Genomic DNA, 19,089 nt, shown 5'->3' with positions numbered 1-19,089 from the left:
ATGCTGTTGTAAAATATATGAAATCTTTATTGAATTGAGTTAACAGTAGCTAAAATACAAGCAAAGCAGATACAGGCAAAACATATTTCAGCCAACAAATTTTCTTTTTCTTTACTGGGTAAATAAAACATCTTTTAAATGCAATCAAAGTAGCAATGGGTACTATATTTTCAGAGTATCTGATGGAATTTATCATGACGTGAAATATTACAAAACAGAACATAAGCTCCTCAGTTACAGCCGACCTACTATGCGTTTACTAGGTGAAGATGGCGCTGGTTGTTGTTGCACCGTCAGAAATGGATGATCGACTGTGACCCTGAGATCTGATGAAAGGCAGGCAAATACGACTGCAGCCCAACTGGCAAAGTAAATGTATTAGTTCATTGCGAAACCGCACCCCAACAAAGGCATAGAGGAAAGGGTTCAGGCAACAGTGTGAGAAGCCTAGGCTTTTCGTGACTTCAAAGGCTACTTGCTGTAAGGCAGAAGAGTAACATGCTTCATATGATATAACCTGCAAGTCTATCATAGTTTGTATTAGTAATGTGATATTATATGGTAACCAACAGAAGCAAAAAACAAGAGTAACAAGTAAAGCCAGTCGAATAGCTCCTTGCTTTGTTTGAGATATATGACTTCTGCATAGAGTAAGTACCACTGCTGTGTAGCAGTAGCTCATAACAGCCAGTGGTAGGAAAAAGCACACGTGATCTAAGACTCTCTTGGTCAACACCCAGTTGTTTGCATGAATTCCATAATGATAATAGAAACACGAAAGTCTAGATGTGTTTGTGTTATCCTTTTTCACTGTAAGAAATACAGTGTTGGGTATTGATAAAACCAAACAAAGCACCCAGAGTGAAATGCATGTTAAGTGCACTGTTCTTGGACGTCGGCTTTGTAAACTAGGAATAGCGTGAACAATAGCCAAATACCGATCAAACCCAATGCCAGCTAGAAGCAAACTCCCACAGCATAGGTTAAGATTTTGCATCAGGCCCAACAGTTTGCAGAGAAACTCTCCGAACAACCAACCAATGACACCGTCGACCACATGGAAGGGAAATGTACAGAGGAACATGAGGTCAGCCAGGGCAAGGTGCAGTAGATAGATCTCGGTAATCCGCAGGAGGCGCCAGCGTCTCAGGAGGACTGTTATCATCAGGCCATTCCCTGCCACTCCCAGAAGAAAGATTAAGCTGAGAATCACAGGCTGGAAGACAGCTTCAAACATCTGCAGGCCCATCTCCTCTGGATCACAGATGTAGTTGGTGAAAAATGTGATGTTCAAATCATAGTCTGTTGTATTTTCAGCTGTTGGCAGCTGTAAAGTAGAAAAGGACTTCATCACACATCAAGAATCAGTTGTGTGTTGTGTAATAATATACAGTTGGTTAGATTTTTGCTAAAATCTAATGGTAGTCCTATTAATTAGTAATATTTTTTCACAGAAATTTGAATAGTTTCATAATGACTAACTTGATTATGTTTTTTCTTCACTGCAGTTTTTTCAGTCAGGTTGTTAAGCAGGAAACACTGTATGCATCAGATTTATTTTCACTTCCCCTTTTGGAAAAAATATGGCAAAACATTCTACTTTTGACAGAATATGAGTCAAGGAGTGGTAATTTATTCCCCTGACTGAGTTAACATATGTTATGTTAACATAACATATGTTAACATATGTTATGTTAACATATGTTAACATAACATATGTTAACATAACAGTTAACATGCAGTAAGCTAAAAAAACAGCAAATTCATATATGTTGAAAATGTAAGAATACTGATTTAATATTTGAATATTGAACAAATGGATTTGTAATTGTATACCTATTATTGTGAATATGTATGAATTGCAAACTATTTGAAGCCTTTGGCTGTAAAAGTGAACTATACTGCCCATCTCTTCTTTTATGAAAAATATATAAGGTTTTCTGCCTTACAGTTAATTCACGGATGAATCAACAGGAAAGATGCAGTAACAAACTCACATCTGTTTAGGTGCATTTTTTACAGTTCAGCAATTCCAGCTACTTTATAGTTATCTAATTATATTTTTATATATCTAATAAAAAAATGTACTTGAATCTTAATCATACAAAGCAGCTAGATGTTGTGCATCATAAAATCTCACTCAGAAAATGTTGAATATTTTTAGTTTGTTAAAAAAGTAGACTGTAACTACTGGAATAAGACCATTAGCAGTTAAATAATATTTCAGTAAAGACTTGAGCATAATATTCACAGATTAAACCCGTTCCCTTCCGCCACACTCATTCCTTTATCATTTTAGATCTCGCTCTTTGAACATACACATATGCTACATTTAAATATCTAAAATTAAATGTAGAGCAGACTGTCATCTACATCTACATTACAACAATTGTTAATTATGTCTTACCTCAAAAACAAACGGGTTTGTTACAGCCATTTGGGTAAATCTTGTTCAGATTAATGTATATCTCACACTGCTGTACAGAAATGTGCTTGTACTTCCTTTTTTTTGCTGGTTTTTCTGTTTTTGCTTTGGTGATTTCTTTACTAGGGGTGTGTTTGATAGAAACAAAACAGCTTTATACCCGGTCTTCCCGAGTAATGCTACAAGAACAGTAACAATGTATAAGTAACTGCACCTCACAGAATATTTCGGCTTTTGGCAAACAGGAGGTAGTTTGATGTAACTAGTCAGATTTGTTTGGTTGTTTTTGCCAAAAGCCACACACCCTTGTAAATCTTATTTGATTACAGCTTTCACTTACCCTCTAACAATAAGAATGTGTTGGTGTGAAATTACCACATACATCATCCACCTTCATCTAGTTTGTCACTGACATCAGGTTTGTGTTGATCACATAAACATTATGGATGTAAAATTTAGCATAACCCTGTTATGTTCATTTAACCTAAGTATCTTGGAGATACTTAGGGGCACTGGTCAGAGCCGTGAGCTTGTCAATTACTGTAGCTATTTGGTTCCCAGGATGAATATAATGAAAAAAGTCAACAAGATGCTCTTACGCAGTTTCCTAAACCCCAACTGTATAAGACCTGTAATTTGAGGGCAATACTTTACTATTGTCATTTTTAGGCATTGTGATTTATTATCATAATAATAATGATGCAGAAACATAATCTGTATAATCTGTTTTAACAGCTTGAATTTGCCACTAGAATGGCAGCAGGGGAAATTTAATTTTATATCAACAGAACACAACAAGAAAGCACATTAAATTCCTATCTTGTTGCTTTACACTGTAAAATAAATAAAAGAGAGAGATAAAACATAATTATAATAACTTTTTAAAACTTGTATCTTTAAAGTCAAGGTTAAGTCTAAGTCAATTCCAAAATGTATCAATTATTTTCTAATGTTTTTTTCTCAATTTGCAATTGCAATAGGTTGACAGGAGTCAGTGATTATAGAGAAATGCATGCAGAGATGCAAAGGGGATGCGGTCAACCATGTACCTAATATAACATCTGTGCATCAGTCAGCAACTTCCTTTGTCTGTTTGCATGAATACAAAATCGCATGGCCTGTATACATTTATGTTTGACTTACTACAAAAAGGCATATTATTTATATAGCAGCTAAAACAGTCCAAACAGTTTCATAGTTTTAGGGAAAACTAAATTTCCTATTATGGGATAACTTGCAGAAAGATCTGAATTTGGATATATTTATATGCAACAAAGAATTTAAATGTCATAAAAAGTGTGTTGATTAAGGCATGTAGTTGTTTTTCCTGAAAGGTCACCGTGTCATTTCATGGAAAACATATTGATTGGAGTATATGTTCCATTTTGAATTGTTTTGAATTTATATGGCTGCTACATTGACCAGGTCTCCTTACTGAAAAATATTTTTTATCTCAATGGGACTTTCTGGTAAAATAAGGACACTACACTGTAAAGGTCCTCATATAGAACTTCAGGGGACCTTGATGTTGTATTTGATAGGATCAGATGAACAATCTCCATAAGCAGACCCTTTGACTACATTATCTTACAATTAACACGATCAAGAGCAGTCTTGAAGTCTGAAAACACTGCAAGATCTAAGGCATCCTGCAAGATGGCAGCATGTTTTTTCTGAAACTAAATTGTAAATAACATCTTTTCAAATGACATCTATGCTTAGCCCTAATTTCCTAAAGAAATCTATGATTAGAAACCTAATAAAAATTGACAAAAGGAATTTGTTTCTTGACACTTGACGTTCCAGAAACAATATCGAAGACAAGGGATTTGAACAGTTTACGTTTGGATAATTAAGAACAGTCTCTAGACGGAAGGACAGTCTGAATTCAAGGGGTCCCAGCAGAGCAACTCATATCAAAGACACTTACGAGTTGACATAGGCATTGCCACAGTGTAAACGACTAAACATGAGTACTGCCAGGACGGAGAACCCAGTGATTTTGGGCTTGTCTAGCCAGAATGGACAGCTAAGAGGCTCAGTGAAGCCTGCTGGAGCACCAGGTGGAGGTGGAGGAGGCCCTCAACAACAACAACAACAGCAGCAGCAGCAGCAGCTTAACCAGATAAAAGGCACAATCAACAATGGTAGCTCTCAGCTGGCCCCTGCAACTAACGCTGTCATCAAGTAAGCTTTTCATTAGAAAAATACAAGTTTTTGGACTTCAGAGTCTCTGCATGTTGGCACAGTTATTACTGTTAATTCTTTGCCCTCCACAGGCCTGGAGATGACTGGAAGAAAAAAATAAAGGATGAGAAAACTTGTTTGCATTCAAATATCCAGTTAGGTGATGAGCTGCCCAACCCTGCCCATCCTGTTAGAAATAACAGGAAGAATGCTTACTAGCATTAGAGACCATTACATCTGAAAGAATTTGTAGTCCATCATTTCCAAAAACGTCATTACATAAATTAATAATAATGAGTATGCTCTAGATACGCCAGAGTTTCCATAGTGCAATCACTAACTTATTCAACTCCTGACACAATAAAAACAATACCAACAAAGACTCGGGCTCGATAGATGCAGCAACGACAGGTAGTGTCAAAGCTTATTTGGACCTTTAAGGAAATAATTGATTTTGAAATGAACTCAGCTGATTAGCTGGAGGGGGAGGGGGTTCAAATACGAGTGGAAGCCATCTTGAACCGCTGGTTGACAAGGCTCTTTCGTAGTCAGCTAGAAATTGATTTCACCTTTCAGAAACCGCACAGTGAACGGGTTGTTTTCAGTGACTCAAGGTAAATACGCATAAATCTAAACCATGTGTACGCGTGGGCGACTGTGTGTCAAATATCCAGTTATTTCGTGGTGACTTTTTGCAGTTAGCGATGACTGTTATTTCGTCATCGTTAGCTTGTTAGCAGACCTAGCACGGCAGTCGCTTTGGTTGTTCTTTGGTCTTGTTTGTAAGATAACCTAGAGAACTATTATGTGAACTATTATTGGCACTAACACGATAACATACCGACTCTGGTATCATCGCTGGAGACCACAGAGGTACAACGTTAGCATTAGGCTAAAGCTTTCCGTGGTAGTTGCCCAAACATCGGAGGCTAACCTAGCAGGTTGATAGCTAAGGCTAGCGCTCTGCTAGTTGGTTGAACAGATAAAAAGTCATGGATTTGGGTGTTTGAACACTGGAATGCGGTAACTGTACAACTGATGTCGGATTTATTTGGTCATTTTGGTAAAGGTTAACCACACAACATTAACAGTCACTGTTGAGTCGGCTAACTTTGACGCAGGCCAGATATCTGTTGTCACAGCTAATGTTCGGCTAGATATCGACTCGATAAGTTCGTTTGTTGTTTAAATACATGACACTATGTTCTCTCATGTGTGTATGTTTCATAGAGTAACAGTTTTGTGTTGTAACGTTGTGTATCTTACGTTTCAGAGTTGGAAAGACCTGAGAACGGACGCGGCGGCTCAGCTAGGCTAAGCAATATGGCTAGCTGAACAGTCGGCCACTACTTGTTAGCTAAGCCCTCCTGCTGTATGGTTGTCCAGAGAACAGTAGATTACATCTATGCTTAGCCCTAATTTCCTAAAGAAATCTATGCTTAGAAACCTAACAAAAATTGACAAAAGGAATTTGTTTCTTGACACTTGACGTTCCAGAAACAATATCGAAGACAAGGGATTTGAACAGTTTACGTTTGGATAATTAAGAACAGTCTCTAGACGGAAGGACAGTCTGAATTCAAGGGGTCCCAGCAGAGCAACTCATATCAAAGACACTTACGAGTTGACATAGGCATTGCCACAGTGTAAACGACTAAACATGAGTACTGCCAGGACGGAGAACCCAGTGATTTTGGGCTTGTCTAGCCAGAATGGACAGCTAAGAGGCTCAGTGAAGCCTGCTGGAGCACCAGGTGGAGGTGGAGGAGGCCCTCAACAACAACAACAACAGCAGCAGCAGCAGCAGCTTAACCAGATAAAAGGCACAATCAACAATGGTAGCTCTCAGCTGGCCCCTGCAACTAACGCTGTCATCAAGTAAGCTTTTCATTAGAAAAATACAAGTTTTTGGACTTCAGAGTCTCTGCATGTTGGCACAGTTATTACTGTTAATTCTTTGCCCTCCACAGGCCTGGAGATGACTGGAAGAAAAATTTGAAATTGCCCCCAAAAGACATGAGGATGAAAACGTCGGTTGGTACCTCTCGTCTTATTAGGATAAAAGTCATCCAGTTTAAAAGTAGAAAGTGTATATACTTGATTTACTTGACTCTTGACTGATCCTTTCTTGTCATTATTAAAGTATTTATTTTTTAGAAGTTTGTATTTATTTATCAAATTGTCAGGGAGTTGTCCTGGTGCCTACTGACGTTTTGCATGTCAAAGAAATTGCCACTAAAACTCTGAGCTTGGCATGTTTTTATGACATGCAACACATTCACAACATAATCTAATAAAACTTATGTATTCATCTTCTTTTGAACTTGCTGTTCTGATCCAATTAATGTTAATGTAACATCTTGTAATTAACACTTTAATACACATTTTGTGTGTAATTATGTTCTCCTCTTTCATTTTTAATTAACCTTAATGACCAACATTGCAACTGTTTTTGTTTACATTTTGTCAACCAAATGCAAATGAACTGACTTGCATAATTTTTGACCATTGCAGGATGTGACTGCAACAAAAGGCAATGAGTTTGAAGATTATTGCCTGAAGAGGGAGCTGCTCATGGGAATCTTTGAGATGGGTTGGGAGAAGCCATCTCCAATCCAGGTACATGAAGTACATCTCGTATATGATTCCTTTTCAGAGCCTAGACAAATTTGTTTTTATGCTCAAGAGCCTGGTTTGATAATTATAGTTTTGTAACTTCACATCCTGGAAGCCATTCTCGTGCCTTTACTTGACACTTCATGAAAATGTTCAATACCTTTTATGAAATTAAAGTCAAATGATATGCTTATTAGTTAATGAAAATAATTACAGCCCACTAGTTTTTGATAGTCACTCACACATTAAATGATTATGTATCACTAACATGTAAGCAGGATTTCATGTGATAAACTATAGTTGTGGTGTTTAGTTCAAGGCTGAATTATTTTTCTCTGGTATTATTCTGTATTGGCCCAATTCTGTACAGATATTTGTGGTTTCCAGAAAATTTTAGTATTTACTGCTGGGACACCTGACTTGCCCTCTGTATCCTCATCAGGTCAAACCTTTTGTTCAAATTCACCTTCCCACCTGCCTCAGTTGTGCAATGTTCAGTGCATCTTATCAATTGTTAAACAAATGATCAAATGTTCAACAAAATCAGTGAACGTGTTAAACATTATTCATGCTAGCATTATGATTGAGGATATTAGTGTGCTACTATTAGCATTAGTAGTCTGAATCAGCAGTGGACTTACCAAAAATGTATTTGACCCAGAACATTTAGCAGCATAATCGGGGTCATCTGGAGATATGTGGCTTTACAAATTGGTTTTTATCCAGTCACTATACATGTTATTTAAGTGACCAAATTTTGGCAGCAAATCTTTAAACATGGTTTGTTAAAACATAATTTTTTAGGTGCCAAAAATGCAGCCACAAAACCTAATATTCTATATCAGGGGTGTCCAATCAAGGGCCTCTGTCCTGTTGGTTTTTCAACTATCCCTGCTCTATCCACTGCTGATTACCCGGTTCTGGTTTGTTCAATCGGAACCTGGGAGATAACATCTCGGATGAGGGTGTAAGTGGGGAAGACAAAGTGAATTGGTATTGGGGGGGAGTCGACACCCCAGGCAAGTCAACATGTCTGTTACAAGGCTGACACATAAAAACCATTCACTTAGAGCATTTTCAAGTGGTCAGTGAACTGGCATGTCTTTGGACTGTTTTTGGTAGGTGTATGGAGTATTCTGTGCTTAACTGTTAATTTTTTTTGCATAGGAGGAAAGTATTCCCATTGCACTGTCAGGAAGGGATATTTTGGCCAGAGCCAAGAATGGCACGGGAAAGAGTGGAGCCTACCTCATTCCCTTACTTGAACGCATTGACCTGAAGAAGGACTGCATACAAGGTCAGAGCTCTTTGTTGGCACCTTGTGCACAGCAAGTGTTAAAAGGTTGATCCTTGATTTTAATTTCAGTCACTGTTCAAGGGAATAGGGATGAAAATAAAACAGAACAAAACCACATAGTGAAAATAAAATATCTGCCACTGCTAATCGCTAATGGCCATTGTCATGCTACATCAGTTGCATATTGGTTGTATGTGAAAATGAAATGGTTAATTTATAAATTTTTAGCTCTATTTATTTAAAAAAAAATAGGTCAACTTTCTTTTGCCACTGTAATTTTCCAGCACATCACTAACCTAGCATTGTGACTTCATAACTTTTCCAAAACCATTAAAACAACTTTCAGGAGTCTAGACATAGGCATGTTCAGATTGAGTTAAACTCACAGCTATGTTTCCTGTCTTTTCAGCTTTGGTCATAGTGCCCACCAGAGAACTGGCTTTGCAAGTAAGCCAAATATGTATCCAGGTCAGCAAACACATGGGAGGAGTGAAGGTAATGGCAACCACGGGTGGAACCAATCTACGTGATGACATCATGAGACTTGATGAAACGGGTAAACTCCATAGTTTACAGAAATTGTTCCCCTTATATCAAGATATGTTTTTATCTGCCCATTGCTGATGTGATGGACATAATCCTTTATATTCACAACACTACACTGAACAGAATAACAGGAATTGTTTAAGTATATGTTTTGTTTTCTTGAATGTTTATTTTTCAGTACATGTGGTCATTGCCACTCCTGGGAGGATATTGGACCTTATCAAGAAAGGAGTGGCAAAAGTCAATCAAGTGCAGATGATTGTTCTGGATGAAGTGAGTTTGATAATTCAATTACTTTTTCTTAATAAACCATTATGATTAAAAGTTGACAGTTCTCATTATGCCCACCCCTCTCACTCTGAACAGGCTGACAAGCTCCTGTCTCAGGACTTTGTGGTCATGATGGAGGAAATACTGGGCTTCCTGTCCAAACAAAGGCAGATTCTGCTTTATTCTGCAACCTTCCCTCTCAGCGTTCAGAAGTTTATGAATGCTCACTTACAGAAACCCTATGAGATCAACCTAATGGAGGAGCTTACACTGAAGGGTGTGACTCAGTATTATGCTTACGTAACTGAAAGGCAAAAAGTCCATTGCCTTAACACCTTGTTCTCCAGGGTAAGTGTTGCCTTTGTGCACTTGTGGTTCTTCCCATTTTAATAACTTCAGCTGCTTCATAAAAACAGCAGTGTGAAAGGTCATACTAACTGCAGGTATTTAATGTGAATGAATGCTTTAGACCCACATTCCACAGACCCCTGCTCTACTCTCCACCTCGAACTTTTGGGCGTTCCCATGAGAAAAGACAGCTTTGGGGCAGCTTTGATTGGAAACGAAATGGCCTCAATTGGCAAGAGCAGGATATTTGGAGTTGTCTTTGAACCTGCTCAAACTCTTCTATCTATAAGAGTGCCAGTAGAGTGGGAATGGGTTGGGAAGCGCAGAAGTGTTTAGGGAATGGGACAGAAGTTAAGCAGCAACAGCATGAACAGGACAGTTCACTGGGAGTGAGTTAGGAGGCAAAATGTCTCGGCCGATCATTGTCGTTTGACTAAGGATCCATTCCTGAAGGTCCCGTTTAACACCTGAGTCACTTACGCTCATTGACCACTGCTAATTACCCCCTCACTAACACGGCACCGACGTCGTTTAATTCCCGTTCTGCTCCCACCCTGTCCCCGCCCAATCATATCCGTTCCGCTCAACTGCCAGTTAAACCCCATCTAACTGCTGACTAGCACTGTCTGCGTTGTACAGGCAGCCATCCGCTGCCGCTCATTCCGATTTTGATTGCCAACTGCTTATCACAAGATGCCTTGCTGTGCAAAAGCTGCAAGAGGCATAGGCAAGCGTAAGAGAGGTGGTGCAGGCACCTGTATCACCAGCTTCTAGTGTTTGCAAGCATGCTGATGTTCCACACGCTGTCCATGTTCAAGAACCCTTTAATGGCCAGAGAGATGGCTGTATTTAAAAAATAAATAAATAAAAATATGGCTTCTTTCATGAGAAAAGAGCATGTCTTATTCAAGGTAGGCATAAGTACAGCGAGAATGCCCTGTGAGTTGGTCGTCTGCAGCGTATCTATAGCTTAAGTAAGACTGTAATGGAGTGCAATTGATCAGCTAAAAAATTTGACCTGGACATGAATTGAATGGCAACTAGAGTTTAAGCGTCTGTGTCGTACGTTAAGTGTACTGATCATAGGTGAAACATTGAAATGTGAGTAATGTGTGGCTAACAGGTTTATTCATGAAATTTCTCACAACTGTCCCTGACCAGAGCATAAACACCAAGTCTGGAGAGAGTGGGAAGAGTGTGATCAGGTCCTGAGTCTGTGGAATGTGGGTCTCACATAAATAACACACACTGTTGCCTAAAGAGTATTTGCCAGTCAATTCTGTGTTTTTATGTTGTATTGGACATTGTAAAGGGTTATTGCAGGATTGCTGTATTCTCCCAAATTTGAGATCTGTCATTCAAAAAACATTTTGTGTGTAAAATTCAGGCCCTTAGATACTTAAAAACAAATAGCTGGCTATTCAAACATTTCAAAGCTTCAATATGGTTGGTGTTTAGTTTTTGTTTTGTTTTTCCAGCTCCAGATCAACCAGTCTATCATCTTTTGCAACTCCTCTCAGAGAGTGGAGCTCCTTGCCAAGAAGATCTCCCAGCTTGGTTATTCGTGTTTCTATATTCATGCCAAGATGAGACAGGTCAGTTTAAAGGACTGCCTCAGAAATATTTTTTTTTTTTCTGGGCTATAAGTCAAACCGGAGTATGTTGCTTTTAGCAAAAGCAGCATTGTTGAACAACAAAAAAACATGTATAACTCGCTTTGTTGTATAAGTCATATTTCTAATTATAGTATAAATGAGCCTATAGAGAATGTAGGCTAGGTATAACAACAAACAGAAGTACGGTTCGTTCATTCATCCATGCACGTACCATTAAACAACTGCCAATGTTGGGGTGGGGGCGATGAAATGACGTGTCCTCTTCTCTAAGGATGTCTGAATGCTGACACTCCAAACTTTCTTTCAGCTGCATACTTTACTTGCAGCTTGAAATGTGCAGAATAGCTGTTTCTTTTGGGTGACATTTTCACTTTTTGCCCAGGGAGTTAGTTTAGTGTGAACATAAGCCTTTTGTTCACTGAGTCAAGAATGTCATCTAACACTAGTGACTGTGACAGAATTACTGTAAAAATGCACATATGTTACCTCACTATATAAGGTGCATGACAAGGCGGAGGAATTAAAAAAAAAAAAAAAAAAAAAGTCTGGAAAAATACAGTACTTGTTTACCAGATTAAGACCGAAATACACAGGTGGCCACAGAACAGCTGCTAATATTGTGTGTGGATTAGAGGTGTGTGTGTGTTCACACTTGTCCATGCAAGTACAGTTCACACCAGTGCTCTATTTCTGAGTGCTGCTGCCACTGCCAGTTTCCCCCTAATGAAACAGTCCTGTTGATGCCTGGGTAACTGGACAGCATGCAGACACCAGCTTTTGGACTGTCTTGTCAATAAATATTTTTGTCTTGAAGACATGAAATATATTTACCTTGCAGCTCAGTTTTTACTTTACTTTATATAGTTGGCTTTTATAGTCTTTAATAATGGTGCTACACTTGACAGTACTCTGCAATAAGGTTACTGTACATCCACAGCTCATATGAGCTTTAGATATGACAGCTGCTGTATAATCTTGCTTGTATGTGAAGTGGATGCCTTTTTGTGACTGAGTGTGGCATCTAAATGCACTGTTCTTTCTGCCCTTCAGGAGCATCGCAACCGTGTGTTCCACGACTTCAGAAATGGCTTGTGTCGGAACCTTGTCTGCACTGGTAAGTGGTAGAACTGTATGTGAGCATCTGCTGCATTTTACAGGTAGAATGGCGAAATACTCTACAAGCTGTTTAGTTGGAACACACATCTTCTGACACCGTCTACACATCACTACCACCATCAAACTTGCTCTGTGAAAATACAAGCCATTATTTTCCACTGGAGAGCGAAAATGTTCACTGCTCAGATTTTGAGAGCAGTGAACAAGCAGAACATTAAAGTGCAAATGATTTGAATGTCAACCCTGTTTTCAAAAGCATGTCCAGATTACAGCTGACCTAGATTCCCCAACAAAATGTGTCTGAACTGCAAGAGATGCGATATTTGTCTAAAACAAATGTGTTTATTGGCTTCTGTTCAGAGTTGTAGTTCTTGTTTAGAGGATTTGTGATGACACATCAGTGCTGAGCTAATGGTTCTGACTCAGTTCCCAACCCTGCAGTGAGTACAGCACATGTGTAAGGTGCTTAACTCATCCAAGTGGTCAGATACCTTCTCTTCCAAAACATAAAAGCCTTTAGTGTGTATGCACAATGGGGAATGTTGTTGCAGTGACAACCTGATTGCTGCATCATTCTAGTGCAGATTGGAATGTGAAACTTTAAAACTGAAAGTAATTCTCTGGCAGTGCTTGCAAATAGGATGCCATTAAAGGACCATAGAGATATAAACAAAACTTGTTAGCAACAATGTCCTTGGGTTCCTCTTCCTGATCATGGAACAATGCAAATGTTTTTGAAAGTTTAGTCGGTCATCCTGAGTACAGTTATCAAAGCTGAATGTGGTGCCACACTTTGTCCAAAGTGGTTTCATGTTGCTGTGGGAGCTGTTTGTTTCACCTTAGTCTTGAGCAATGGAAGGTTTTGCTACCATAATAGAATTGTGGGAGTTGGCAACATGTGCTGCATAATTGTGACAGCACATGTTGCGTATGCACATACTTTTATTGGGCCTTGTTGGTTAATGTTAAGGCTCTCTATGCTGGTGTGTCCATGTTTCTTGCAGTCATGGTGGTGACTAATAGAACAATGTGGTTTAGTTAGTTTTTTTTAATTTTATTTTTTTCCCTCCTGGCTTGAACTACTGCTTGTTTTCCTGAAGATATTCTGTTAACATTGAGCTTTGAGATGTACAATGTTAGTGTAGGTTTTTGAGTTCTTGCTTTTCTTCTAGACCTCTTCACAAGAGGAATTGACATTCAAGCTGTGAATGTTGTGATCAATTTTGACTTTCCCAAGCTGGGAGAGACATACCTTCATCGCATCGGTAGATCTGGTAAGACCCATTGTAGTTGTTTTTCTATGCAAAGCCTCCTGTGCAAAGATTTTTTTTTATTAGCAAATAAAAATCTGTAACTTAAACTGTTCTTCATATCCAGGCCGCTTTGGACACTTGGGTCTAGCCATCAATCTCATCACTTACGATGATCGCTTCAACCTGAAAGGTATTGAGGAGCAGCTTGGAACAGAGATCAAGCCCATCCCTGGCATCATTGACAAGAGCTTATATGTGGCAGAATACCACAGTGAGAGTGGTGAAGAAGTCAAGCCATGAGCCAGTGAGTACACATTGATGGCTGGTTCACACAAATGCTTAATCTTTCAGGATAATATTAGGATGATTAAACTGTTTCTGTTTCTCCTTGTCTTTTGATGTCAGCTGAACTGTTTTAACACACAAGCCAAAGTTTAAAAAAAAAAAAAAGATTTTATCAATGTCGAGCATTAGGTTTTAGTATAGCATTCTGGCACATCCGAATGCAACTTAATCATTAAAAGACTGCTGTGCCAAGTAAAAATTGCCCCTGTGAAAAATGTTACATTAAACAAGACAGACTGTCTACAGTAAGACAGGAATGATGTAGGAAAATGAGCATAATTAACTCCACATGCTCTAAAACTGCAGGTGTTTCTGTGCAGTGAATGCTACAGTTTTGCAATTAGGAAACTGTTAAACCCTACCCAAAGAGTGTTTTACCTGAAAAGTGCTTGAGCCAAACACCAGCTGCAGGAATGATCAAGATGACTTGAACATGTAATAAAATTGCACTAAAAATAGACTAAATAAGTAGTATTAAAAATAGAAAGTCATAGTGAAGATACAAATGGAATAGTATACACTAAACTATATTCAATACAATACATTGCCAAGTACATTATAAGTTAAATACAATAAGAGTCTGTGTAAAACCCTGGTACAGTGTAGCAGTGAAAGCAGTAGTGTGCAAAATATGAAAGGTGCATGAGAAACGGAGCAGTATTGAACTGCACACTGGAATGGAGCATAATGGTGCAAATACTAACAGCAGCAGTTTGTGCAATGATTGCAATAAAGTGCAAAACAGAAGACAGTTATTTAAAGTTTAAAAAAGTAAAGTGTTTGCAAGTGCAATAACTTATGTGCAACAGTTACAGTGGCCATGTGTGGCAATGGCTGAGGTAGTCTCATCATCTACAATGTGTGGTGTTAAAGTCCAGGGGCAGAGGGGGGAGGTAGTGGACAGAGTTCAACATCCTTACAGCCTGGTGGATGTAGCTGTTTACAAGTCTTGTGGAGCAGGCCCGGAGGCTCTGGTAATGTCTCCCTGAAGGCAGGAGGGGTGGGAGGTGTCATCAGCGATACTGATGGCTTTGCGGGTGTTGAAAATGTCATATGGTATTATTCATATTCATCTCGTATTCAGGACTTCTCTTTGGAAAGAGAAGTCAAATTTTTTTTTTTTTTTTGGGCCTTTGTAGGCCATTAAATATTGCATATTAAATATGTCTGAAAATGATCTGATGTGCTGTACTTTGCAGCGCTGTCTTTGTCCATATACTGGAGGTCTTAATTCAGTACCATGATAGTTTGTGAGCTTAATTCATATGATCTGAAAGAAACTTGGGACTATGCAATTAATGAAACTGGCAATGTGATTGGCTCATTTCTTCCTTTAGAAAAGTTGTCACTGAGTTGTGGAAAAATACTTGGTTCAGTCAGTATTTTAGAGAGTAGGTTTAGCTCAGTCTCTGGTTAAGTTGCAGAGATGTGACAATAGACATTTACGATTTATCACAATATCTGTAACCAAAGGTAATGTATGGTATAGTTCTCAAAAAGCAATTCATCTTAAATGTAGTTGGATAGGTTCAGCAATTATTGGCTATTGTAACAGAAGCAAAGAGGAATGATTCAACATACATTATGTGGTTGAGATTTAGTAGCATCTTGTTTACATTTTGTCTTTAATCTTTCATTATAATTATACCGAGGTTTCCTGTATGCAGTGGCTAAATTGTATGAAATTAAAGCATGGAATAAGTGCATTGATCTGGAACATGCGTGAACAGCCTAGACTACTCTTGAGTGTGAATTGAAATTTAATGAAAATTGAGGACCTTAACAAAATGATTCAAGTAGTCTGGTCTAACTTAATTTCACTCTTTTCTCTTTACAGATCGATCCATCCTCAATTCCCCTTTGTACCTTTTTCATCCCTCCCCCCAGTCTTGGATTTTTTTTTTTTTTTTTTGGAAATAAATGTACACTTTGTCTGTCTTCCTTTTTTGGATGCCACCATAAGGAATGTATATTTTGATGGCCATTTTTTGGAAGAACTCATTTGCCTTCTTATAGGGCTGTGTTGCTGCACCACCACGAACTGAAGAAATAAGTACCAGGATGAAAGCATGGGACCAAGTTGAAAATATCAGTGCACATTGTGATGACTCATATCCACCAGTGACACGAGGCCAGCACCAACAGACCCCTGTACGACACCCTCCATTCTCCATCTGTTTTATTTTGGAAGTTTTAACCAGTTTGTACCAAGTGCCTTAATAAGCAGTTCAACTCTTTAAGTAATAACCCTTCATTATCCACCACCTTGCATACTTCATAGCACACACTCGCCTGATTCAGAAATTCACCTGATTTGAGAAATTGTTGTTACACTAATTTAATGCCTGACCACATAGGTGAATTCATAACTGTTTTTGGTTGGGTCATCTGTTTGCAAGGAGCGGAGAAAATTAGGAGGCATGCTGGTCTGAGTTCTTTTTTCTGGCTGAGCTGCACTTGAGTCTGGCTGACAAATGAGGACAAACTTGGATTTTTCCATGGACAGAGATGCTGGATTTTTTTTTTTCCAAGAGTTAGCCAGGCTGTCCACTTGCTTGTGATGAAGCTTGTGCTTCTAAAAGACCCAGAGCCCTTCCTGTCTTCAGTAACAGAACACTAAGAAAAAAAATAAGCAGCCTCACAACACCATGAGTCACAAGGATTCCTGATTTGGTGGCTTTAAATTGGAGGGAACTTTTATTTTGTTCTGTGTTTCACCTTCCTATGGATGGCCATACTTAAGCCTGTGAGATGTGCAGCCCACATGTGGGGTGCACTCTTTACACCTTGTGTATATACCTTCATTTTAAGATTGTTTTAAACAAGTTCAAAAGGCTGGCTGACAAACTGAAAAGCTTCCCCCTTTCTCTCTTGTTAGCACTGGAGACTGTTTCCTTAACTGCCATTTTGTTTGATCTGCAATATTGGCCTGTGAATTTATTTATAGTTTTAAAAATACTGCAGAATTTATTTGAACCTCAAACATTTGAATGACCTTGTGCATGAAATGTTTTTGGAGGCAATCTGTTAGCCCTTCCAAAATTAAGTACAATTCTTCAAAGCTGCACTTAAGCTAAGGTTGCGTAAATGGCCCTCATTTTCCTGCTGCCAGTGTTAACAATTGTCTAGACAGATGGCTTTGTTAAGCTTGTGCTTTTGAGTAATGAATTCTTTGTTGTCACCAGCCTTAACTTGTGAAACTGACTCTTTGAGCCACACTCGGAGATCTCCAGTTATAGTGAGTGGTGTTGTTGGAAGAGAAAATATTCTATCATGTAGTTGTAGTAAAACTTGCTGCAGTGCAGCTGAATTGGCAGAGAATTTGTTTTCTGGGGGAGATAATAGCTGTTACGTCATTCTCTGTGCTCTTTAAGCACAGCTACATTACTTCCCAAACGTTAAGCATGATGCTGTGGTTTTATTTTTCCCCCTTTTGAAGAACGTTAACCAAATGCATCAGAATGAACCATCTGAACTAAAATGTAGCAGGAATCCATTCTGTGCATTGTAAGTTAGCTGGCTTTCCTAAAAACAGCTAACAAAACGCAATTTGTTTAAAAACGACTTGAGCAGGTTCGGCTGCACTTAACGCACAGAGAGAGATGGGTCCAGGCAATAACACTGACTGCACTGCCTTTTGTGTGCTCATCATGCCTAGAGGGGAGAGAAGTGTCTGGTGTAGAACATATAAACTAAAATAGGCACAGAGGGGGAATGGGCATGAAGGAATACAAAATTGGGAGTACTTGTTTTAAAAAAACAAAAAAAAAACCCTTGGGCGCCTGAGACTGCTGAGTTTATGGCTTTTTTTTTTTTTTTTTTTTTTCTTCTCTCTCTCTCTCTCCCCCCCTCCCCCCTCTGCCCTTTATGGCTTTGATATTTTGGGTTTGTTGTTTACATGACTGCCTCAGTTTGCATTAATGTTCTCTGACCACTTGTTTGTTCAGTCAGGACCTTTTTGCAAATGGGGCTCCCTTTATCTTGGTAAGATGCTCTCTTGGCTGTTCCAATCAATGAGAAGTACATGTCATTTTTATTTAAAACAGAGATAATTTAGATTAAAGAATCTGCCCTTTTATTTCTCATTGGTTAGGACTGTGATCCCTGTTCGCTCAATTCACTGAAATACTTGTACATGTAAATTGGCTGTTTTTGCTTAGTTTTGGGGGGGTTGTTTAAAAAATCTCCAAATTATATTGAATTCAATTTGTGCGAACAGGGATGTCATTTTGCAGGCACTTGGCAGCTGTCTGTTTCTTGTCAGCCTACTGGCAGCAACTGCCACATCAAATGTTTTTGAGGTTAAAATGGACGATCCTTGAGGATTGGATGTATTTCTGCCTTTGATGGGTTGCTGTTTTTACTGCCAGTGGCTCAGTGAGTACCATAAAGACTGAGACAAGAGCATCTTGCTTTCGATTGTGTGACTAATTGGATAGTATTCTAAACCAAATTGTCTCATTCTTTAAGGTTTTTGTTAAAATCGTGGGAGGGTTTAATTAGTGCACTTGCTGCCCTGATGCTCATGTTCATTCTTCTGATGGTTGTGGCACATTTGATAATGCAGCTTTTGTGTACACTTCTGTCACTTATGTTGAAGGATGTGAAAGGAGTTCTTTACGGATTTCTTTCCTAACCTGATGCATCAGTAAAATAACATGGGGAGGAACATTTAGGTGTTACAAAACAGAATAACACGATGTAAAGATCCAGAGTTATGGTAATGGGTATAAAAAAAAAAAAGTTGGAAAAATTGCCCTTAGATTTAATTTTTTTTCCCACCCCCACAAAGGATATGTCTAAATGGAGTACACTTTATTTTAAAAGTCCATTTAAGTGAAGAATTTAAAGCCTGAGTTCAGTTTTTTATTTGGAATTTGGTCGTTATTTAATTGGCAGATTTTCAGTGAAGCTAATTTTACAGATGACTTGAGTTCAAAGGATGTCATGAATATAATTGGGTATGATTGAAAATTTTGTTGAAAATAAAGCTCACTGGAATTTATTGTGTGATGTTTTCCCTGTCCACCACGCCATTGTCCTGTAAATGGCTCTTCCAAAGCTAGGTGT

General features: G+C 38.6%; 3 protein-coding genes across 3 annotated transcripts; 2 read left to right on the top strand and 1 right to left on the bottom strand.

Moving 5' to 3' along the window:
* Window positions 1-6: 6 nt before the first annotated feature.
* On the bottom strand, window positions 7-2,505 carry cxcr5 (chemokine (C-X-C motif) receptor 5). The gene is made up of 2 exons (XM_026329264.1): window positions 2,408-2,505; window positions 7-1,327 (listed from the first exon to the last, which is right to left on the bottom strand). The coding sequence occupies exons 1-2, from the start codon at window positions 2,435-2,437 to the stop codon at window positions 260-262; spliced, it is 1,098 nt and encodes a 365-aa protein (XP_026185049.1). The 5' UTR covers window positions 2,438-2,505; the 3' UTR covers window positions 7-259.
* A 1,634-nt stretch (window positions 2,506-4,139) lies between these two features.
* LOC113134870 (probable ATP-dependent RNA helicase DDX6) lies at window positions 4,140-4,831 on the top strand. Its single transcript, XM_026314425.1, has 2 exons — window positions 4,140-4,612; window positions 4,705-4,831. The coding sequence occupies exons 1-2, from the start codon at window positions 4,395-4,397 to the stop codon at window positions 4,829-4,831; spliced, it is 345 nt and encodes a 114-aa protein (XP_026170210.1). The 5' UTR covers window positions 4,140-4,394.
* A 272-nt stretch (window positions 4,832-5,103) lies between these two features.
* ddx6 (DEAD (Asp-Glu-Ala-Asp) box helicase 6) lies at window positions 5,104-19,024 on the top strand. Its single transcript, XM_026317962.1, has 13 exons — window positions 5,104-5,226; window positions 5,886-6,490; window positions 6,583-6,646; window positions 7,127-7,231; window positions 8,396-8,525; window positions 8,935-9,081; window positions 9,250-9,344; window positions 9,438-9,689; window positions 11,168-11,284; window positions 12,356-12,419; window positions 13,594-13,695; window positions 13,799-13,978; window positions 15,857-19,024. Exons 2-12 carry the CDS (start codon window positions 6,273-6,275, stop codon window positions 13,972-13,974), a joined length of 1,470 nt encoding a protein of 489 aa, XP_026173747.1. The 5' UTR covers window positions 5,104-5,226; window positions 5,886-6,272; the 3' UTR covers window positions 13,975-13,978; window positions 15,857-19,024.
* The last annotated feature ends 65 nt before the right edge of the window (window positions 19,025-19,089 follow it).

Source organism: Mastacembelus armatus, chromosome 13, assembly GCF_900324485.2.
Source record: "Mastacembelus armatus chromosome 13, fMasArm1.2, whole genome shotgun sequence".
Classification (NCBI taxonomy): domain Eukaryota; kingdom Metazoa; phylum Chordata; class Actinopteri; order Synbranchiformes; family Mastacembelidae; genus Mastacembelus; species Mastacembelus armatus.
Note: the sequence above shows the minus strand (reverse complement) of the source record. Positions and strands in the feature narration are given on the sequence as shown.

Coding starts and splice junctions, on each gene's coding strand:
- cxcr5 (XM_026329264.1), bottom strand. CDS start 2,437: ATGGCTGTAACAAACCCGTTTGTTTTTGAG. Junction 1,328..2,407: donor CAAACCCGTTTGTTTTTGAG/GTAAGACATAAT, acceptor TCTACTTTACAG/CTGCCAACAGCTGAAAATAC.
- LOC113134870 (XM_026314425.1), top strand. CDS start 4,395: ATGAGTACTGCCAGGACGGAGAACCCAGTGATTTTGGGCTTGTCTAGC. Junction 4,613..4,704: donor GCAACTAACGCTGTCATCAA/GTAAGCTTTTCA, acceptor TGCCCTCCACAG/GCCTGGAGATGACTGGAAGA.
- ddx6 (XM_026317962.1), top strand. CDS start 6,273: ATGAGTACTGCCAGGACGGAGAACCCAGTGATTTTGGGCTTGTCTAGC. Junction 11,285..12,355: donor TTCATGCCAAGATGAGACAG/GTCAGTTTAAAG, acceptor TCTGCCCTTCAG/GAGCATCGCAACCGTGTGTT. Junction 12,420..13,593: donor TCGGAACCTTGTCTGCACTG/GTAAGTGGTAGA, acceptor CTTTTCTTCTAG/ACCTCTTCACAAGAGGAATT.